The sequence below is a fragment of the Prunus avium genome, chromosome 8, assembly GCF_965620075.1.
Source record: "Prunus avium chromosome 8, drPruAviu1.hap1.1, whole genome shotgun sequence".
Taxonomy (NCBI): domain Eukaryota; kingdom Viridiplantae; phylum Streptophyta; class Magnoliopsida; order Rosales; family Rosaceae; genus Prunus; species Prunus avium.
In genome coordinates, this window is record NC_142291.1 from 5,631,740 (window position 1) to 5,654,772 (window position 23,033).

General features: G+C 35.7%; 2 protein-coding genes and 1 pseudogene across 7 annotated transcripts; 2 read left to right on the forward strand and 1 right to left on the reverse strand.

The window, feature by feature from the left end:
- LOC110761539 (TMV resistance protein N-like) lies at positions 1 to 6,096 on the forward strand. Of its 4 annotated transcripts, none has more exons than XM_088244963.1 (8): positions 1 to 360; positions 1,018 to 1,560; positions 1,682 to 2,771; positions 2,901 to 3,176; positions 3,294 to 4,349; positions 4,443 to 5,421; positions 5,658 to 5,699; positions 5,823 to 6,095. In XM_088244963.1, exons 2-6 carry the CDS (start codon positions 1,046 to 1,048, stop codon positions 5,394 to 5,396), a joined length of 3,891 nt encoding a protein of 1,296 aa, XP_088101089.1. In that variant the 5' UTR covers positions 1 to 360; positions 1,018 to 1,045; the 3' UTR covers positions 5,397 to 5,421; positions 5,658 to 5,699; positions 5,823 to 6,095. The 4 variants fall into 4 exon arrangements, with proteins under 4 accessions (XP_088101089.1, XP_088101088.1, XP_088101087.1 ...); XM_088244962.1 differs by lacking the exon at positions 1 to 360 and adding an exon at positions 367 to 578; XM_088244961.1 differs by lacking the exon at positions 1 to 360 and having other exon boundaries at positions 997 to 1,560; positions 5,630 to 5,699; positions 5,823 to 6,096.
- A 304-nt stretch (positions 6,097 to 6,400) lies between these two features.
- Positions 6,401 to 9,298, reverse strand: LOC148291203 (uncharacterized; annotated as a pseudogene). The gene is made up of 2 exons (XR_015826047.1): positions 8,746 to 9,298; positions 6,401 to 6,826 (listed from the first exon to the last, which is right to left on the reverse strand). The product of XR_015826047.1 is annotated as an uncharacterized LOC148291203 (transcript).
- A 6,717-nt stretch (positions 9,299 to 16,015) lies between these two features.
- LOC148291204 (TMV resistance protein N-like) lies at positions 16,016 to 22,180 on the forward strand. 2 transcript variants are annotated; one of them, XM_088244969.1, is made up of 7 exons: positions 16,016 to 16,116; positions 16,491 to 17,021; positions 17,098 to 18,205; positions 18,333 to 18,608; positions 18,726 to 19,802; positions 19,915 to 20,804; positions 21,091 to 22,180. In XM_088244969.1, the coding sequence occupies exons 2-6, from the start codon at positions 16,510 to 16,512 to the stop codon at positions 20,776 to 20,778; spliced, it is 3,837 nt and encodes a 1,278-aa protein (XP_088101095.1). In that variant the 5' UTR covers positions 16,016 to 16,116; positions 16,491 to 16,509; the 3' UTR covers positions 20,779 to 20,804; positions 21,091 to 22,180. The 2 variants fall into 2 exon arrangements, with proteins under 2 accessions (XP_088101095.1, XP_088101094.1); XM_088244968.1 differs by having other exon boundaries at positions 16,021 to 16,116; positions 16,482 to 17,021.
- Positions 22,181 to 23,033: the final 853 nt, after the last annotated feature.

The window sequence follows — 23,033 nt, forward strand, 5'->3', positions numbered from 1 at the left end:
TTTTTACCCAAACAAAGGTAATTACTATTTTTGTGTTTTCTGTGTTTCATCCATGCCACTTATCATCTTCTTTATATCTAACCATCAAGTGTGCAGTGGCTGGGCAAACTGGTAAGTTTTGTAGTTGAGAATTCCTAGCCCATAAATTCAGGCTTACGTCATTGATCTTAAACTAATATACTTGAAATTATTGTTGACCACACCTCACAAGGTAAATTATTGTTGATATTGAACAAATTTGTCCTAAACGTTGGACTATTTCATACGTCATCATCATTGAAAAGCAAAAGAAATGACTCATTGACTCAGCAAGACTTGGACTCCCATTGGAGACGTTGGAGATAGCTGACCATAAAAACCGTGTAACCTCTCTCTATGTTCGCCATTACTTATCTCTCTCTATACGTCTCTTTTCTGAGGCTGTTAGCTTTGCTTCTTGCTGATCTTGTATTTTTTGTGAGTTTCTTGTTGGCTTGCTGATCTTGTGGTTGTTGTCTTACCAATTCTCTGGCGTTGTAACATTAAGCTAAAGCTGCTGCCTTGCTTCGTCTCCATTTTAATATAATTTCTTTGTTCAGGTAACATTAAGATAAAGCATTTGTAGTTTTTAGTTGACTGGTGTAGTTAGTGATGAGGCTTTTTAATGCCAACCCTTTATTTGAGATGACATGATATTTTTGTTTTAATGTTGAAATTGGTCTTTTTTGTTCCTTATGAGTTGTGCTAAATAATATGTTGAATTTCTCTCTGCTGAATTGGAAGTAATGTTCTCTTGTTAGATACTAATTGATATCTTTTGTTAACGTCCAAATTGACATGTTTGCTTAGATGATCCAAATTTCCCCAGTTGCTCTGAAACTTGTTCTGCTGCATTATATGCCTTCAAAAGCCATTTACCAAATTTCAATTTCAATCTTTTTCATTTTTCAAGTCATTTATGATCATCTTCGTATTTATTCAGTTGAGTGTTTGGATTTTTGAATATTTAATTAGCGAAGTTCTTGTTTCATTGAGTAGTGTTTACAGCAGAAGCTGCGGATTTCCAATGGCGTTGAGCACCCAAAGAGCCTCTGCTTTTCATCCTTCAGCTGATCAGTCGGCTCCTCCTCAATGGAACTACGATGTGTTTTTGAGTTTCAGGGGTGCAGACACTCGAAATAGCTTTGTGTCCCATTTATACCACGAATTGCAGCACAGGGGCATTAAAACATTCAAGGATGATCCAAAGCTTGAAAGAGGGACAACTATTTCTTCTGAGCTCTTCAAAGCAATCCAAGAATCAAGGCTTGCAATCGTTGTTCTCTCGCCAAACTATGCTTCTTCTTCCTGGTGCTTGGATGAACTTACAAAGATTCTCCAATGCATGGAATCCAAGGGCACAGTTCTGCCTGTGTTTTATAATGTGGATCCCTCCGATGTGCGAAAACAAAGCGGCAGTTTTGCAGGGGTGTTCGCTGAGCATGAGAAAAGGTTTGGGGAAGACATTGAAAAGGTGGAGCGCTGGAGAGCTGCTTTAACAGAAGTTGCCAATTTAGCTGGGTTGGATTCAAATGAGATTCAGTAAGCAACTTCTCCATATATACTTGGGTTTTTCGTAAGCCAATTTTCACTTTGATGTACCTTTAGACCTTGTTATATCTATGGCTTATACTTTTGACTTAATCATTGTTCTTCCTTGTAGGTGTGAAAGAAAGCTCATTGAAAAGATTGTTGAATGGGTGTGGGGGAAAGTGCATCGCACATTCAAATTGTTAGATCCCACAGAGTTAGTGGGTATTAAGGTTACACGTGAGCTAATGGATTTGCTTTTAGATCCTACAGATGATGTTCGCTTTGTAGGGATATGGGGGATGGGAGGCATTGGCAAGACAACCATTGCTAGACTTGTTTATGAAAGCATTTCTATTCATTTTGAAGTTCCCTGCTTTCTTGCTAATGTAAGAGAGGCTTCTGAAGGTAATCGTCTTGTTGATCTACAAAGACAGCTGCTTTCCCTGATTTTGAAGGAACAAGTTTGGGATGAACAGTGGGGGGCCTATTTCATTAAGAGTTGCTTATGTAATAAAAAGGTTCTTCTCATTCTTGATGATGTGAATGCGTCAAGCCAGCTAGAGAAATTTGCCAAGGAAAAGGATTGGTTTGGTAAGGGGAGTATAATCATCATTACAACTAGAGATGAACGGTTGGTTAAAAAGCATGATATGGAGATATCATATAAGGTAGAGGGATTAGGTGATGATGAGGCTCTTGAGCTCTTTAGTCTGAACGCCTTTAAAAAATTTGAGCCTGAGGACGGTTTTTGGGAATTGTCCAAGTGCTTTGTAAATTATGCTGGAGGCCTTCCATTAGCTCTTAAAATTTTGGGATGCTCTATGTATAAGAGAGATAGAGATGAATGGAAAAATGAATTGGATAAGCTACGGAAAATTCCAGAGACAGAAATTTTCAATTTGCTCAAAATCAGTTTTGATAGACTAGATGAGATGAACAAGAATATATTTCTTGATGTTGCATTTTTCCTTAAGGGGATGGACAAGAATAAAGTAATTGGAATACTAGACAGTTGTGACCGTTGTGGTGGGATAAATGCTCTGGTTGAGAAGTCGCTCTTAACTATTGATATTTCAAACAAAGGTAACATTGTTGGGATGCATGATTTGATACAAGAAATGGCATTTGAAATTGTTCATCAAGAGTCTCCTGGAGAGCCCGGTGAACGCAGTCGATTGTGTCATCGTAATGACATCATTCATGTATTGATAAACAATACGGTAAGAAGTAATGTAGAAAATACCAATTTTTATTTGTTTTTTTTTATTTTAAGAAATAGGATATCTTTTTTAACTCAATATTAGACTTAAATGTGGAATTAACTTTTCCTTTACTATTCTTTGTTACAGGCAACTAACAAAATTCAAGGCATCGCCTTAAGCATGAGAGAACTTGAAAAGGCAGATTGGAATTGTGAAGCATTCTCTAAGATGATTAACCTGAAATTTCTTAAAGTTGATAATGTGATCATTTCCTCAATCCCCAGAATTCTTCCTAATTCCTTAAGAATTGTGAAATGGAATTGGTATTCTTCCAGATATCTCCCATCAAATTTTCAACCGAATAAACTCGTTTCACTTGAGATGCAGGACAGCAAACTAGTTGGGCTCTGGGATGAAAGAATTGTAAGATTACTGACCATATGCTATATTACGAATTTTTTGAAGAAAAAAAAAACAAAAAGTTTAAGTTTTTCGGTTGCTAATTATATATTCTACTATTTTTCATTTAATATTGTACAGAACTTGCCCAATTTGAAATACATGGACCTTACTGGCTCTCGAAACTTGGCAACAACCCCAAATTTCACTAGCATTCCAAAACTCCAGGTGCTGAATCTTAAAGGGTGTGAGAATTTAGTTCAGATTCACCCGTCCATTGCATTTCACAAATGGCTTACAGATTTAATTCTAAATGGATGCAAAAGTGTTAAGAGTCTTCCAAGCGAGGTAGAAATGGATTCTCTTAAATATTTCGGTGTTGAGGGTTGCTCAAAACTGAAAAAGATTCCAGAATTTTCAAGACAAATGGAAAATTTGTCAAAGCTTAATTTGAGTGGGACGCCCATTGAGAAATTACCTTCATCAATTGGACGTCTTGTTGGCCTTACTTTTCTGGATGTAAGCAATTGTGAAAACCTCTTGGGTCTTCCGAGCGAAATTTGTAATTTGAAGTCTCTTAAAGTGCTCTATGCAGATGGATGCTCATGTAGTGATAAACACCCAAGAAAATATCCGGAGATGGGCCATTTAGTGATCTATATGCCTGATGATAATTCAGAGTCATGCTTCGTTCAAGGTACTCACGTTCTCTATGGATCACGGCCTAATAAATCAAGGTTTTGGAGGGGCCTCCAAAGAAAGGCTTTTGTGTTGGGTTCGCTAGATGGTTTATGGTCTTTGAAGGGATTGGATTTGAGTGATTGTGGTCTTTGTGATATTCCGGATGATATTGGCTGCTTGTCCTCTTTAGAAGAATTAAACCTTAGTAGAAACAATTTTGTTAGCCTTCCTGCAAGCATTGGATGTCTTTCTAAGCTTACGTCATTTTGGGTGAATGGCTGCCGAAGGCTTCAACAATTGCCCCGTCTCCGCTTTGGATTGGATGAGAATGATGGCTTCTGGTATATTAGAATATACACAGACGATTGCACTTCCTTAAAAATGTTGCCAAAGTTTGGCAGAAGCAACGATTCTTTTCAGTTGAGTTGTGTGAATTGCTTTGGATTGGTTGAGAATGAAGGCTGCAATGGTAGTCAATTACTCGGAATGCTCTGGAATACTTGGGGATTCCATCAGGTTCTCTCTCTGTCTCTCTGTCTCTCTGTCTCTCTGTCTCTGATTGTTTGCTATAATAATAATAAACAAGTTACTAACCTATACATGGTACAGGTTAAATTATCAGAGTGTAGGAGATTCGAAATTGTAATGCTTGGAAGAAGAATTCAAGAGTTGTTCAATAATCAAAGTGTAGGAGATTCCTTTACTGTGTCGGTAGCATTCCAAATTGTAATACCTGGAAGTAGAATTCCAGAGTGGTTCAATTATCAAAGTGTAGGAGATTCCTTAATTGTGGAGCTACCACCATGTACCAGGCGGATTTCTTCCAAGTCTTCATCGTGGACCACGCCGATGTGGTTTGCTTTATGTGCTGTCATTGAAGAAGATTACCCAAATCCACCTCATGACCTTTCTTCTGTATTTACAATTAAATGTAGCTTAAGCCCTGAGATTAGCATTAATAGAGGCCATCATGTGTCACCTCACCTTTGGGTATTTTGTCTTCCTTTTTATGTAAACCACAAAATACGGAATCAGGTGAAGATTTCATTCAAAACTTCTTATTACCGTCGGGTATCAGATCGAGAAGTGGAGAGTATATATTGGCCGGGTATAAAGAAGTGTGGGTTTCGTTTGGTGCACGATGAAGACTTGGAAGAACTCAATCAAATCATGATGATGAACACAAAAGCTACTTCTCCTCAAAATTCAGCTGATGCAAGTGCAAGTGCAAGTGGAAGCTCTCACCAAAATTCTCTCCGCCGCAAAAGCTATGCTCTTTCCAAATGGTTTTTAACAAAACTTGTAAAGATTTTCTCCCTCTTTTTAACAACTGCAGTTTTTATCAAATCTTTCAACACTAGCGAACAATGGGGGTGCATAGGACTTCTGATTTGGAGGGTAACCACTTTGATTTCCTACTTAGGCCTTGCACCCTCTTATTTTTTGCTATTGTTGAAAAGTTTAATAAAAACTGTGATTCTTAAAAGAGCAGCTAAATTTTTGCAACCTTTGTTAAAAACGCCGCCTCCTCAAATGTCTACACATAAATACTTGCAAGGCTAATGACGTTTTCTCACGATGGATATTAGTAAGTTCCCATCACTATCTTTTCTAGCCATACATTTACCATTAGATTCATCACTTACTGTTTAAACTATTGCAGAGCATTAATCAACTCATGTAGTATATACATGTATACATGTAAGCAAGTGCTGCATATTTTATGCATTTGAAGAAAGTATTTGTTAACATACTGCAAATCAATAAGTATGTTCACATAGACTGATCAAAAGTAGTCAACTCAATTTTGGGGTCTTGATACAGGATTTGGAGCTGATCAAAAGTAGTTGCGCGCTTATTGGCCAGGTTTGCATGAAATTTGCACCTCAAGAGCTACAAGCTCATTAGACCAAGCTTTGTTATAATGGTTTGATTCTTATTGACACAACTTACGTGACTATTTCAACTGCTCTATTTTGTTGTGTGCAGGATGGAATAAGCCAACAAGAATTTTCAATCATAAGCTTCGCATTGAGAATTGATCGTATCTGCAGCCAATCAACTGCTTTGTCGAGATTCCTACTTTCTTTGCTTCACTTCATCTCCTTGATAGTTTGTACAATCTCCTTCAATTATGTAGTCATTCTGGGGCTATAAGAAGACTGACATTACTACATAGGCTATAGTGTAAATTAAAGTTGACAGTGATTTTAATGTCATCGTCTAATGTGGAAGAGCATAAAACTTCAAACGTTCAAGATTGAGGCAGATTTAGCTAACATGTACTTCTTGAATCAAAGTACCAAGATAAGAAAAAAGCTAGCAATCTTTATGCTGTTTTATTAAGTCCTACAAGCTAAAGGCATTTAAGGCATCAAGTAGTAGAAACATATTCCACAATACCATACATCGGTTAATTTACTGTCTATTTATAAATAATGTAACTATTTATAAACCAGTTAATTTACTGTCTGGATGCATTTTATATAATGCATCGGTTGATAATCACCCATTTATCAATCTATTGTTTTGAATCTTAATGTTGCAACAAGATGATCTTAGGAATGTTGTTTCCGAGGTTTGGTATTTCAGACGCAATTTAAGTTTGTTGCTAATCAATTTATCTTTCAGTGCAGCTTGTCGCCAATTACAGTTACGATGACGTCCAGGTGAGCGTCACTTGCATCATCATCAAAATTCAGTTGATACTAAATCAAATTCTTTTTATCAAAATTTGAGAAACAAAAAGGCCTTACAAGGGAAAGCATCAATGGCGCCTTTCACCAACCATACTTTTTCAGCAAATCTCCGGTTCTCTTCCTCATCCGAGTAAAAACTATTACCGCCAGAGCAACGATCCAAGGAGGAAAATTCAAGCTAGAAATGTTCAATTTTTGGACCCACTGTGGAGGATCTCTCAAAACCAAGGTTATCAAGATGGTTATAACAGCTACTCCGAGCAAGATTTTTGTCACCGGTTGGATCAAGGAATCCTGCATTTAGAGAAGAATTAAGTAGGAAAACTAGTACCAAAAGACATATCACATGTCACTGCAACATTCCACTGTCTGCAACATAATGCATATCAAAGAATCTTGTGGCATATAAATTGTAAACAGTCCACCTGCAGAGCATTCCTTTACATGGGAGAAAATCAAATTATTTGCCTTTTAGAAGGAAATGCGAGGGTTGAAAGACAAAAGATACAGGAGATCCTGACTGACAGCCCATGAAATAGACAAAAAAACACATAAGAAAGTATGTTTTGCACTACTTTCTGTGGTGCTGTGCTAATAGCAACAGTTTCTGACAATAAAAACGAAAAACGGGCGAAGTACCCACCGTAACAATGCTGTGTAATCCTATTTTTTAAGGAACATGTGGTTGTAAAAATCACTGTCTATTTTTTAAGATGAATCCTGCAGGTTCTTTACAAGAACTTTTGCCATTTTGACTCTTAGGAAAGTGGTCCTGTTTTTGTCAGACGAACGCCAAGAAACCCCAAACTGTAGGAACCCATTTTGGATTGTCTCACTATAAGTTACTGCTTCAACTTTCGAAAGGAAATTTATGCTTCTAGTTTTGACTTGTGAGAATCAACTTCATGGAATCTTTGAATTAACTTTTGGGTAAGAGTTACTTATGTGGTCTTGAGCTACTATATTTGGTTCTTCCTTTAGCTTTTGTTTTTCTTGTATCCCAAATATGTGGATTTTCATGTTTGTTATACAATATTTGAGTTTAATTCAGCAAATCTTCAGTTCAAATGCATCTCCCTTTCTCTCAGCTGTTTCTCATGCTTGTTCATCTTCGCCTCTAATCTCTTCTCTTCAGTATCTCTGGATTTCCTATGGAAATATCCAAAATTACTTCAAATTTTGGTTATTTCTTTTCGGTCTTTCCGTTAAATTTTCTTTTATATTTCTAAGCTGAAATAGGCATACATAACCCTTTATATCTCAACCTAAACCTCAGACTGTTATCGTACGTCATCATGTTTGCAAAGAGAATTTGAACTTCAAGCGTCCTCTTTAGATTAAATACAGCTATTAGGTTATTATTTACCTAACCAAATTGGAGGACAATATTTTGTGCTTTTTTTTTGGTACAAGTGATACTGAGGGAGTGGAAATCGAAACTAAGACCTCTCGTGTATGGATAAATGCTCTTAACCAACTGAATGTCATTACTTAATACCTTATAATGAAGAGAAATTTAATATGACTAATGGCTTGATTGAGGGACAGAGTCTTATTTTGAAAGATCAAATTATTACTTTGATGCCAAATTTTCTAACAAATGATAAAGAATTCTTCAAGAAAAATGCTGTGAAATCCTACTGTTTAGGAATATGTGGTTGTAAAACTCAGTGTCTATCATATAAATGATCAAAACCTATAGGATGAATCCGGAAAGTTCTTTAGGTGAACTCAATAGTCACAATCACATCCATTCTTAGGCTGCAAACACAATGTCATGTAAACAAAAGAACAGAAAATAAGCATGGAAATTGATGGCTCAAATTCAACGAAGTAAATTGCTATACTATATCTTGCTTTAGAGGTTCTGATTGTATGGAGGAACTACCCTATTGCTGATTGAGAGTGACCTGCAGCCTAGTTCATTTATTTCATATAGTTGGAATATCATGGCTGCAAACCATGAAAATATAAACTGCCTTAACAAAGCATTCTCAATATGAAAAATTCCGCATTAAATGTCAAACACTTCTCTGTCTATTCTATCTCACACTCAAATTCAGTATCTCTTATGACCACATTAAATTTACATTTATTTCTACCCAATGCGACCAAATTTTCTCGGCAACCAAACATAAACTTACTTCGATTAATTTCACAAATTCGGTTTTCATAAAAAATAAAAAAATAAAAAAGATATGGAAATGAAGTACCTTGGGCTCTCCGTCAATGTGAAACGTAGATCCATCTTTATAAGCCAGCATAGACCTGCCGTTCCTGGGGTTAAACCAGATCGGAACGCCGCGACCCGACCCGGTATTGAAAGCGTAAAGCGATTTGAAGCCTTACTTGTCGAGAATGTCTCGGACCTCCAACTAGTTCTGGTCCCAACACCCGAGGCTCGTCCTGAACGTGTCGATCGGGCCTTTGCCTCGCCGATACAAGTAGACCTCACCTTCTGGAACTTTCGTCCTCGCGCTTTTCAGATTCGGATTCGGGTTCCGGGATGACCAGTCGGATTTCGGGTCCGATTCCTCGATTTCGCCGACTCTGTATGTATCTTCTTTGTCGTCCATCTTTGTTTCTGGGTTTTGATTTCCTTTCTGTGCCGAGTTTTGTGTTGTGCTATCTGTAGATTTTGTGCTTTGGAGACGAAGAGCGGAGGCCCAGCGAAGAATAAAGAGGTCAACGCACACAACAATATCTGTAGATTTCTCAAAAATAGTCTGATTGGAAATAAGCGGCTTTACCACCAAAATACTCTATTTCGCATTTGTGATTTTTTTAGGGGACTGATTTTCCCACTCATTTTTTATTCACTTACACTTTATTTTTCTAAACCAAAAGGAGTGTATGTGGATAAAAGGGAAGTGGGAAAATCATTTACCTTTTTTTAATAGAAGTTTTTGTGATATTTAATACTCGTGATTAAATTAAGCTTTACAAACACCTAGAAAAATTACAAAAACTAAAAAGAATTTTAAGTCTAGACTCTTGAGCGTGATTGAAAAAGGTCTCTTGTGTTGCGAAGAAGCTAGTTTTGTTAAAATAAACACAATCTTTTTTATCATGCTTTATGCCTGTCTTTTTTTTTTTTTTAATTTTTTGCAATCGTTAATCATTTATCAATATTGTAGTTTATAAGATATTTAATTAAAATGATGAAATTACGTTGATAGTATGGAAATATGTATGAATTGTCATTCTTTCTAGTTCGGTTATAAAAGATTTTAATCATTATAATCGTCCGATATATAAATGTTATTTTGTTTCTCTATGCATAAGGTATTAATCAATGTACAAGACATACACAAAATTCAGGTACCCAGAATTCCAGACAATCTAGTTATCATACTGCTCATGCAAAATGGATATTTTCCAGCATGGAAACTCAAGTAGACATGTTGCTGCTCAATTATTTGCAATTCAGGATGGCACTTCCCCATTTCAGTTATTAGTGTTACACTTCCAATCGCTAAAACATGTGTTTAAGGCAGTAGCTAAGGCAAGTCATTTCCTTTCACGGATGGCTTGTCAAAATGTACTTTGACTTCGTAGTAATTTCCATGCTAAATTTTCATTGGTCAACCAACTGGCTAGAGAATATTATACTCAAGAAACAAATAAAATCACGAAAACACAACAACAACAAAAAGAAGAAGTAAAGGGTAGAACTTACATCAATGATTTCCCATTAAAGACAAATGGAGGAGCTATCGCCGCAAAAATGCAAAGTCCAATGTGGAGCTACCTCATGAAATTAATTAAAAATCAGATCAATCAGCTGCACAGTAAGAATTCAAAATGATACAGAATTTTCGTCATTACATACCATGTAGAAAAGGAAAAACCAACCAAACTTAAAGGCAGTATCTGTCCTGCAAGGTGGAAAAACCACCCCTCAACAATCAGCACAAGCAGTGAAGATAAGGATCATTTTGTGAGACATGCAGATGCTTATACTTTTTGTATAAATGGTTCCTACATCGTCATTCCAAAAATCCTAGGTTGTCTTAGGTATGTCTAGGATCCATGCCGAAAGTTCTATTATATTCTAACAAGCAGATTCTTTGTGACCTCCAAATGAACTACAAATCCTATATTTATCTAGAAATTAGAAACAAATCTTTCTTTTAATATTTACCTCATTGCACAATAGAGAGGCGTGTACCACACAACCTATGAAACAAGGCATCCCAGTAAAGCATAGATCGTTGTAAGCAAACATATTTTAACACCTGTAGTTTATGAACCTCATCAGATGATCCCATTGGAAGAGCTAACACTACATATAATCCACAAATAACAAAATATCACTATGTAAAGCTTACCTCCGCCTCTAATCCAAGAAATAATAATAGCAATTACTACACACTACTACAAAAAACGAAATAGACGACGGGGATCCACCGTCGTTAAATCGACTGCCGTCTATTTGGGTGTCAAACTACGACGGCTTTTCACCGTCGTTGTTTATCTGTAAAGACGACGGTTTTTAAAGAAAATCGTCGTTGTTTAAAGGCAAAGATCGTTAATTATAGGATGAAAGACGACGGTTTTAAAAACCATCGTGTATTGTATGTAAAGATGACGGTTTTTTATGAAAACTGTCATCTTTACATACAATAGACGACCCTTTTAAAAAAAAAACAGTCATCTTTACTTCACAATAGACGACCCTTTTTTAAAAAAAACCGTCATCTTTACATATAATAGATGACCCTTTTTTTTAAAAACCGTCATCTTTACATATAATAGACGACCTTTTTTTAAAAAAAAAAACGTCATCTTTACCTATAATAGACGACCTTTTTTATAAAAACCGTCGTTAATTATCTGTAAAGATCATGATTTATTATAAAAACCGTCGTCTAATAAGTTCCCAAATTGCTACATTTTAGTTCTTTTTGATTTCCTATGATGGTATACAACGATTTTAACTAGAAAACCAACCATAATGCTTTATTAATGAATATATACACTCAAAAATAGTTTCTTTCATAAAACTTGAAGATTCAATAGTTATTACAACAAACATAATTCCTAACAAGACCTACGTACTCCTAATCCAAGCCTTCCTCATCCAAACATACAAATGATGCACAACTGAAGTCTCCTCCATCATCCCTGTAAATAAATCAAAATGACAAAGAGAGAAAAAAAAAAAGCCAAGATTATAAACATAAAAAATTAGGTGGAAGAGAAATTTTACCATTGGACCATATTTCCATAGAAAACTTGTAAAATGAGCATAAAAAAGACCATCGAGAACCTGCAAAAGAAAAAATATATAAATAAAATGATAGTGAAACGAGAAGGTAACAAATTTTCAACAACAAAAAAACATACGACTCACATAGAAAACCTGCAAAAGAAAAAGTTATAAATCTGCAAGCTTCCTCCTCATCTCCTGATAATAAAATCAAAAAATCTAAAAAGAAACCATAAATTAAAAAATATATATGTAAACAAACCAGACAAATCAAGAGAGACAGAAAATTTGAAATCAGGGAGACAAAGAACATACTAGAAACGCAAAGAAACTAATCCAGAATTCACTAGCAAGATATAGAAGGGTATTGAGAGATTAGGTGACTTTCAAATCAAACCTTTCAACCAGCTTTGATTCTCAAATACAGAACCTCCCTCTACATCTTATGGATCTGCGAAAATCTCTCAACTCTTTCATTGATATTGATTTTTTGATGATTTTGTAGAGAGTTTCATGAGGGTGTTTTAGAGAGTGCAGGAGGGTTTCAAGGAGGGAGAGATAAGGTTTTCAGAGACGGGGGAAAATCTGAAAATTTGTCGAGCGCGAATTCACTTAAGTAGCCTTTTTTTAGCGTGTTTTAAAAGACGACGCTTGTTAATGAGAGATAAGGTTTTCAAAGACGGGTGAAAATTTGAAAATTTGTTGAGCGCGAATTCACTTAAGCGGCCATTCTTTAGCGTGTTTCAAAAGACGACGGTTTTTTTTAAAAAACAGTCATCTTTACATATAATAGACGACCCTTTTTAAAAAAAAAACCGTCGTCTATTATATGTAAAGACGACGGTTTTTTTAAAAAGGGTCGTCTATTATATGTAAAGATGACCGTTTTAAAAAAAAAAACCGTCGTCTTTACATATAATAGACGACGATTTTTTTATAAAAAGCGTCATCTTTACATATATAGACAACCTTTTTTAAAAAAAAACCGTCATCTTTAAATATAATAGACGAAAGTTTTTTCAAAACAACCATGTCTTGACCAAAAAAAGGACACTTGATTTTTAAAAGACGACGCTTGTCATATCTGCTGTCGTCGTTTTTTGTTCAGATTTTAACTCTGAAGAAAACCTTTTTAATAAGACGACGCTTTTTTATTTGTGTGCGTCGTTATAAAAAAATATTCAATAGTACCTCCGTTTTTTAGTTGTTTAAGTCGCTTATCCACGACCGTTTTTTTGTTACCGTCGTCTTTTTAAATACAACGACGGTTTTTTCGTCTACCGTCGTCTTTTTCTGGTCGTCTTTTTCACTTTTTGTAGTAGTGACATATCATACTTGGAAAACAGTTTTCCAAGAAAGAGCTAGGGGGGACAAACTGCAAAAAGAAACCAAAACTAACTAGTACAGATCAAGCGAGACCTAACAACTCCTAATAAATCATCCTCCAAGAAAGAGCTAACCCAAGCAGGGGGCCTCATCCAAATGACAAACCCCCAAATCCAAGTTAAATCTCCAGTTAGCCATACAATCAGCTACAACATTCATTTCTCTGTAAGTGCCTATATTTTACCAGACTATCTGAAATATGATTTCCCATCCCTAAGCCTCATTTTCTATGAATCAAACGCATCTTAAGGGGGAGGGGTTCGAGGTCAATTATAAGCATCATAGCTAGGCTATTAAATAAATACATTATGGGAAAGATGCAAAAGATTAAAGACACTAAAGAAGTAGAATGGGAAGGCTAGAACAATGTAAAGGGACAACATTTCAGAACAATTTAAATACATTAAAAAGTTGTTGCTACGCCTAAGCAGGATAACAATTGGAATGAAGTTCAGTTTTGAGTATCCACCCCTCAAGATTGTAAATTTTACCTTTGTTGCCATTGCGCCTCTAGTTGTGTTATGTTAATTGGGTAAATTCTTGTTTTTCTCCTTGAAATACCTCTTGACCATAAATCTACAACTCCCAATTTTTTTTTTTTGGAAGAAATCCTAGTACTCCTAATATTATTTTGGCTTAATTTTAGTTTTTCCCTTGACAAATCCAATAAATCTGAGCATAGTGCTTGGTGTGTTGATTTTTTTTTTTTTTGAAAAGGGAGTGTGTGCGAGTTGTTTATTTTCAAAATAGGCTGGATCCAATCAACTGTATTTTTTTCGTTATAACTTTTGTGTATGACTGTCATTGTGTCCCAGCACTCTGTTTTCTAACCATACATTTATTATTAGATTTATCACTTTGTTATAAGGATCCGTTTGGGTGCACTAGTTTAATTGTAATTTGTGTGAATGATATATGCATTTTGAATGTATAATTAATAATGTAGCGTTATATGTTAAATTATATATTTATTTATTTTGGTGTCAAATATATTTAATTTATAAAAGAAAAAAAGAAACAGAGGAGGAAACAGAGGAAGTTGACTTAAAATTTAAAAATAGGAAGAGAGAAAGGTTTAGAGTATTTTGATTTTTTCTTTTTGGGTTAAATCAACGTAATTAACTTTAATTTTTTTTGGTTACATTGGAGGAAAGAAACCCCACTGGGGTTCGATCCTGGGTGCCATGGGGGGAAGGGGGAATCCACCACCACTGTGGTGGGAACCCATTGGCGTAATTAACTTTAATTTTGGAAGCTCAATATAATGCCTGAAATTAAAGTCTATAGTTGATTATTACCGAAGAAAAGAAAATAGTCTTTTGTTGATTAATCATATGTTGATTTACTTTGCTTTAATCATTCATAAATGGAACATTGAAGAAATTAAAGAAGCACCTTTCTTTTTCTTGTTCAGATATTCTTGTTTTGTCAGCTAGGGAGGGTGTTGTTCGGGTAATTTCCTACACCTTTCTTTTTCTTTGACAACAACTCTAGTTTAATTTATTCTTCTCTTTCTAGCTAAAAGATAAGAATGATTTTTTTACAGATTTTAATCCATTTTGGACCACCAAAGCTGTTGTCACCTTTTTTTCTTGTGGTTTTAGTAAAACAGAGATATGAAGTTGGTATACCGAGTTAAATTCATATTTATATTTCAAGGCTCAAGCTAAGAGATAGGAGGTACTTGTACAGATTTTAATTTGTCAAGTTGAAAACTTGATCATATTTGCACTATAGTCTCTTAGGAAAACGCAGAGAGAAAAAAGAAGGCAAAAAAAGGAAGGCAAAAAACAGGAAGGCCAAAAAAGGAAATTTTGTTGAGTTTGGCATGCAGTGCGTTTTGGCTCACACTTTCTCTGTGGCGACTGAGCTTTCCAAGATGTTGTGGTAATTAGCAAGGCAGACAAGGATGGGGAACCCATTGTGATCACTGCAAATTGCCCTAAGAGCAACTCCACTCATTTGCCCTTAATCATGGCAAGGGGGAGCTAGGGCAGCCACTATTCACGTGAATAGTGGTTGCCCTTGCAAATAGTGTATTTTGTATTTTCACCCGTTGCCATGGTTAAGGACAATTACTATTCATTTTTTTGTTTTTTTTCACAAATTGTTTTACCTCAATAATTAATTTGGATAATATTTTCGGATAAGATTTCCTGGTTCATATGTGTCAATATTTATTATAAATTTCAAATCTCAATCGGATAAAATTTTGGCATTTATAGAAGAAAAAAAAACAGTAATTTTTTATAAAAAAATTCGATTTTTTTTCATTTTTTTTATTGCACAAAAATTAGCTGCCGTTGGATTGGAGTAAAAAAATCTGATCGGAGAGCCCAGATCGCGACACATGGACTTTAGCGGCACTGTAGCTCGAGCACTGTAGCGCAAGTACTGTAGCGTGAGCACTGTAGCGATGACGTCACCCAACACGCGAGTTGGACCTCGGGCTGAACTGGCCTTCGGGCCAACCTGAGTTCGTGGGACCCACTCCTTGCCCGGGCTTGGGCTGACCGCAGGAACAAGATTTTTTTGTTTTTCTCCCCCCAGACTTGGGCTGAGGGCTCCGCTGGACTTGCTCTAACAAAACTGGGTTGGGCTGTGATTTGTGCGAAGCATTTGCAGAGGAGGTGACGAATTAATGAATTTTTAAGCCGTGACAGACAGACAATCACGTGTATTCAAATAAATTTGTAGATGGTGGGAATATCCTTGATGGTTTAACAAAAAAATTATATTAAGTAATTGATCTGAGGGAAATATCAAGTAATTGCCTTTTCTCACACCAAGAATAAAATAAAATAAATAAATAAATAAAAAATTATCACCACACCAAGAATAAAAATAAATAATTGGCCCGATCATTGACCCAAGAGAAACCGTGTGCTCGTCTTTCTCTGTCTCTTTTCTGAGGCTGTTAGCTTCATATTGTTGGTCTTACCAATTCTCTCTGGCTTTGTCTCCATTTCATAATTGCTTTGTTCAGGTAACATTAAGATAAAGCATTTGAGTTTTTTAGTTCACCCATTATTTTTGTTTTAATGTTGAAATTGGTCGTTTAATGTTGAATTTCTCTCTGCTGAATTGGAAGTAGACATGTTTGCTTAGATGATCCAAATTAACACCATGTTTGACTATCTAAATTTACCCAGTTGCGCTGAAACTTTTTCTACTGCATTATATGCCTTCAACGCCCGTAATTTTCCTCTGGTTTATTAAATTTTCATTTACCAAATTTCAATTTCAAACTTTTTCATTTTTCAAGCCATTTATGATCATCTTCGTATTTATTCAGTTGAGTGTTTGGATTTTTGAATATTTAGTTAGCGAAGTTCTTGTTTCATTGAGTAGTGTTTACAGCGGAAGCAGCAAATTTCCAATGGCGTTGAGCACCCAAAGAGCCTCTGCTTTTCATCCTTCAGCTGATCAGTCGGCTCCTCCTCAATGGAACTACGATGTGTTTTTGAGTTTCAGGGGTGTAGACACTCGAAATAACTTTGTGTCCCATTTATACCACGAATTGCAGCACAGGGGCATTAAAACATTCAAGGATGATCCAAAGCTTGAAAGAGGGACAACCATTTCTTCAGAGCTCCTCAAAGCAATCCAAGAATCGAGGCTTGCAATCGTTGTTCTCTCGCCAAACTATGCTTCTTCTTCCTGGTGCTTGGATGAACTTACAGAGATTCTCCAATGCATGAAATCCAACGGCACAGTTCTGCCTGTGTTTTATAATGTGGATCCCTCCGATGTGCGAAAACAAAGCGGCAGTTTTGCAGGGCCGTTCGCTGAGCATGAGAAAAGGTTTAGGGAAAACATAGAAAAGGTGAAGCGCTGGAGAGCTGCTTTAACAGAAGTTGCCAATTTATCTGGGTTGGATTCAAAGAATGAGTAAGCAACTTCTCCATATATACTTGGTTATATCTATGGCTTATACTTTTGACTTAATCATTGTTCTTCCTTGTAGGTGTGAAAGAAATCTCATTGAAAAGATTGTTGAATGGATGTGGAGGAAAGTGCATCGCGCATTCAAATTGTTAGATTCCACAGAGTTAGTGGGAATTAAGTTTACACGTGAGCAAATGGATTTGCTTTTAGATCCTACAGATGATGTTCGCTTTGTAGGGATATGGGGAATGGGAGGCATTGGCAAGACAACCACTGCTAGGCTTGTTTATGAAAGCATTTCTATTCATTTTGAAGTTAGCTGCTTTCTTGCTAATGTTAGAGAGGCTTCTGAAGGTAATCGTCTTGTTGATCTACAAAGACAGCTGCTTTCCCCGATTTTGAAGGAACAAATTACTGAAGTTTGGGATGAACAGTGGGGGGCCTATTTGATTAAGAGTTGCTTATGTAATAAAGAGGTTCTTCTCATTCTTGATGATGTGAATGCGTCAAGCCAGCTAGAGAAATTTGCCAAGGAAAAGGATTGGTTTGGTAAGGGGAGTATAATCATCATTACAACTAGAGATGAACGGTTGGTTAAAAAGCATGATATGGAGATATCATATAAGGTAGAGGGATTAGGTGATGATGAGGCTCTTGAGCTCTTTAGTCTGAACGCCTTTAAAAAATTTGAGCCTGAGGAAGGTTTTTTGGAATTGTCCAAGTGCTTTGTAAATTATGCTGGAGGCCTTCCATTAGCTCTTAAAATTTTGGGATGCTCTATGTATAAGAGAGATAGAGATGAATGGAAAAATGAATTGGATAAGCTAAGGAAAATTCCAGAGACAGAAATTTTCAATTTGCTCAAAATCAGTTTTGATAGACTAGATGAGATGAACAAGAATATATTTCTTGATGTTGCATTTTTCCTTAAGGGGATGGACAAGAATAAAGTAATTGGAATACTAGACAGTTGTGACCGTTGTGACCGTTGTGGTGGGATAAATGCTCTGGTTGAGAAGTCGCTCTTAACTATTGATATTTCAAACAAAGTTAACATTGTTGGGATGCATGATTTGATACAAGAAATGGCATTTGAAATTGTTCGTCAAGAGTCTCCTGAAGAGCCCGGTGGACGTAGTCGATTGTGTCATCGTAATGACATCATTCATGTATTGATAAACAATACGGTAAGAAGTTATGTAGAAAGTACCAATTTTTTTTATTTTTTTATATTTTAAGAAATATGATTTCTTTTTAACTCAATAATAGACTTACATGTAGAATTAACTTTTCCTTTTCTGTTCTTTATTACAGGCAACTAACAAAATTCAAGGCATTGCCTTAAGAATGGAAGAACTTGAAAAGGCGGATTGGAATTGTGAAGCATTCTCTAAGATGATTAACCTGAAATTTCTTGAAGTTGATAATGTGATCATTTCCTCAATCCCCAGAGTTCTTCCTGGTTCCTTAAGAATTATGAAATGGAATTGGTATCCTTCCAAATATCTCCCATCAAATTTTCAACTGAATAAACTTGTTTTGCTTAAGATGCGGGACAGCAAACTAGTTGGGCTCTGGGATGAAAGAATTGTAAGATTACTGACCATATGCTATATTTCGAATTTTTTGAAGAAAAAAAAAACAAAAAGTTTTAGTTTTTCGGTTGCTAATTATATATTCTACTATTTTTCATTTAATATTGTACAGGACTTGCCCAATTTGAAATACATGGACCTTACTGGCTCTCGAAACTTGGCAACAACCCCAAATTTCACTGGCATTCCAAAACTCCAGGTGTTGAATCTTAAAGGGTGTGAGAATTTAGTTCAGATTCACCCGTCTATTGCATTTCTAAAATGGCTTACAGATTTAATTCTAAATGGATGCAAAAGTGTTAAGAGTCTTCCAAGGGAGGTAGAAATGGATTCTCTTAAATATTTCGGTGTTTCAGGTTGCTCAAAACTAAAAAAGATTCCAGAATTTTCAAGACAAATGGAAAATTTGTCAATGCTTATTTTGAGTGGGACGCCCATTGAGAAATTACCTTCATCAATTGGATGTCTTGTTGGCCTTACTTTTTTGGATGTAAGCAAATGTGAAAATCTCTTGGGTCTTCGGAGCGAAATTTGTAATTTGAAGTCTCTTCAAGTGCTCTATGCAGATAAATGCTCATGTAGTGACAAACGCCCAAGAAAACATCGGGAGATGGGCCATTTAATGATCAATATGCCTAATAATAATTCAGAGTCATGCTTCCTTGGAGGTGGTCGCTTGGTCTATGGATCATGGCCTAATAAATCAAGGTTTTGGTGGGGCCTCCAAAGACAGGCTTTTGTGTTGGGTTCGCTAGATGGTTTATGGTCTTTGAAGGAATTGGATATGAGTGATTGTGGTCTTTGTGAAGGGGATATTCCCGTTGATATTTGCTGCTTGCCCTTTTTAGAACAATTAAACCTTAGTAGAAACAATTTTGTTAGCCTTCCAGCAAGCATTGGATGTCTTTCTAAGCTTAGGTCATTGTGGGTGAATGGGTGCCAAAGACTTCAACAATTGCCCCAGCTCCGCTTTGGATTGGCTGGGAATGAAGACTACTTCTCTATTCAAATATACACTGACGATTGCACTTCCTTAAAAATGTTGCCAAAGTTTGGCAACAAAAACGGAAGCAAAGATTATATGAAGTTGAGTTGTGTGAATTGCTTTGGATTGGTTGATAATGAAGGCTGCAATGATAGTCAATTACTAGGAATGCTCAGGATTGCTTTGGATTGGAGAGTCCGTCAGGTTCTCTCTCTGTCTCTTTGTCTCTGGTTGTTTGCTATAATAATAATAAACAAGTTACTAACCTATACATGGAACTGCACTCATTCTTCCCAAATTCCAAATTGTAATACAGGTACATCGTAGGCACTATTTCGAAATTGTAATACCTGGAAGTAGAATTCCAGAGTGGTTCAATAATCAACGTGTAGGAGATTCCTTAATTGTGGAGCTACCTCCATTTACCACGCGGATTTGGATTGCTTTATGTGCTGTCTTTGAAGAAGGTGCCCCGGTGGATCACTCAAATCCACTTTATGACATTTCTGCCTATTATCTAATTGAAGAAGGTGTCCGTGCTGTCTTTGAAGGTGCCCCTGCCCGTCGGCTTAGAAGTCGATTTGAGAAAGGCCACCTTTGGGTATCTTGTTCATATCATGATGTAGTCGACAAAGAATGCAGTCAGATAAAGATTTCATTCCATACTCGTTATGAGTATTTTTCCAAAGAATGCAGTCGAATGGAAAGAATATATTGGTCGGGTATAAAGAAGTGTGGGTTCCGTTTGATGCACAAGCAAGACGTGGAAGAACTCAACCAAATCATGATGATGAACCACTCCATCAACATCAGCACAAAAGCTACTTCTCCTCACAATTCAGCTGATGCAAGTGCAAGCTCTCACCAAAAATCTCTTTGCCGCAAAAGCTATGCTCTTTCCAAATGGTTTTCAACAAAACTAGTAAAGATTTTCTCGCTCTTTTTAACAACTGCAGTTTTTATCAAATCTTTCAATAATAGCAAACAATGGGGGTGCATAGGACTTTTGATTTGGAGGGTAACCACTTTGATTTCCTCCTTAGGCCTTGCACCCTCTTATTTTGAGCTATTGTTGAAAAATTTAATAAAAACTATGATTCTTAAAAGAGCAGCTAAATTTTTGCCAACTTTGTTAAAAACTCCTCTTCAAATGTCTGCACATAAATACTTGAAAGGCTAATGGCAGTCTTCTCACAATTGATATTAGTAAGTTCCCATCACTATCTTTTCTAATCAACTCACGTAGTATATACATGTACACATGTATGCAACAGCTGAATATTTTATGCATTTGAACAAAGTATCTATTAACAAACTGGATTGGTTTTTTTATTAGACCTAGCTGATCAAAAGTAGTTGCGCGCTTATTGGCATGAAATTTTCACCTCAAGAGCTACAAGCTCATTAGACCAAGCTTTGTTATAATGGTTTGATTCTTATTGACACAACTTACGTGACTATTTCAACTGCACTATTTTTTTGTTGTGTGCAGGATGGAATAAGCCAACAAGAATTTTCAATCATAAGCTTAGCATTGAGAATTGATCGTATCTGCAGCCGATCAATTGCTTTGCCGGGATTCCTACTTTGTTTGCTTCACTTCATCTCCTTGATAGTTTGTACAATCTCCTTCAATTATGCAGTCTTCTCTTATATTAGCATATCTGAGTTTTAAATTACCTTATGTAACAGAATGGAATTCTAAGAGGTTCATTAAACCATCATATAAATGAGTGTCATCTGAGACGACAATTTTTCACCGTGGTCAATATGTTGAGTAGAATTGAAATAAACAAACTATAATAACTTTTTTTTATTAAAATATTTGAAGAACTGGATTTATGAGGTACTACATGTTATGAATGAGTAGTAGGTGTCAATCTAGTCAAAATGTATGTACTCACATTTCCACGAAAGCAGAGGATGACATTTTCAAGCTAGGGAAATCATTCTGGAGCTATAAGAATATTGACATTACTACATATGCTATAGATACGTTCTTAAAAGGAACAACCCAATTAAGCACAACTGAGGGCCGAACAAACATCCAATGTAATTCAAACTAGAAGTTACGGATCCAAAAGTTGACAGTGATTTTCATGTCATTGTAATGCGGAAGAGCATAAAACTTCAAACGTTCAAGTGAAGAAAAACGCTAGCACTTTTATGCTGTTTTATTAAGTCCTATAAGCTAAAGGTATTTAAGGCATTAAGTAGTAAAAATATTTTCCACAATACCACTATATACATAGAAAAAAAATTGTAAAATAATGTAACTATTTATAAACCAGTTAATTTACTGTCTGGATGCATTTTATATAATGCATCGGTTGATAATCACCCATTTATCAATCTATTGTTTTGAATCTTAATGTTGCAACAAGATGATCTTAGGAATGTTGTTTCTGAGGTTTGGTATTTCAGACCCAATTTAAGTTTGTTGCTAATCAATTTATCTTTCAGTGCAGCTTGTCGCCAATTTCAGTTATGACGACGTCCAGATGAGCATCACTTGCTTCATCGTCAAAATGTGGTTGATTCACCGTAACAATGCTGTGAAATCCTTTTTTTTTTTTTTTTTTTTAAAGAATATGTGGTTGTAAAACTCAGTGTCTATGATATAAATGAAAAAAGAGAATTTATCAAAAATAGACAAAACTTGACCCCTAATTTCAAAAATGTCAGTTTTTGTAAAATATTTCAAATATAGCAAAAAAACTCACCTAAATAGACACAAATGCCCTCAAATTTAAAACCCACATTAACCTAAAAAAGAAAACTCTATTAGATTAGGAATCTTTCTACGTACAATTGCAAACGTATTACTGCCCTAGTCACACGATGAGTGTAGTTCTTCCTTGATTCTTCGTTCAGTTTCTTCTTCATTTATTCTCCATACTGCACTTTAAACTTCCTTGCCTAACTTCGATGGTTTTTTCTTCCCTTTTATATTAATTTGCATTTTAGTTTGTAATTTTCTAGGAGCAGCGTTCTGAAACTTATCATGGGATTCTTATTTTATTAATCTGATTTAGTTTTGTCTGGTGGTTAAAAAATATGCAAAATACTTGATAATATTGTTGGCAGTGGCAGAGTTGTTTCTTACTTGCTCCACCGTTCATTTTCAATTTGGCATTCTAATCTCTTTGTAATTCCAAATTTATCAAAGTTTTTTATATGGTGCAGAAGGCTAGATTTTGTATGATGAAGATTACATATTGCAGATTATTAAGTATTAGCTAATTTACTGATGTTGTGCTGGATTGATACTTTTAGTTTACTTGGGTTGCTTTTGATGCGAGTGTGTTCTCTTGTACACACTGTACTTAATCTGTGGGTTTTAAATTTGAGGACATTTGTGTCTATTTAAGTGAGTTTTTGGCTATATTTGAAATATTTTACAAAAATTGACATTTTTGAAATTAGGGGTCTAAT

Coding starts and splice junctions, on each gene's coding strand:
- LOC148291204 (XM_088244969.1), top strand. CDS start 16,510: ATGGCGTTGAGCACCCAAAGAGCCTCTGCTTTTCATCCTTCAGCTGAT. Junction 18,206..18,332: donor ATGTATTGATAAACAATACG/GTAAGAAGTTAT, acceptor TCTTTATTACAG/GCAACTAACAAAATTCAAGG. Junction 19,803..19,914: donor TGGATTGGAGAGTCCGTCAG/GTTCTCTCTCTG, acceptor ATTGTAATACAG/GTACATCGTAGGCACTATTT.
- LOC110761539 (XM_088244963.1), top strand. CDS start 1,046: ATGGCGTTGAGCACCCAAAGAGCCTCTGCTTTTCATCCTTCAGCTGAT. Junction 2,772..2,900: donor ATGTATTGATAAACAATACG/GTAAGAAGTAAT, acceptor TCTTTGTTACAG/GCAACTAACAAAATTCAAGG. Junction 4,350..4,442: donor ATACTTGGGGATTCCATCAG/GTTCTCTCTCTG, acceptor TACATGGTACAG/GTTAAATTATCAGAGTGTAG.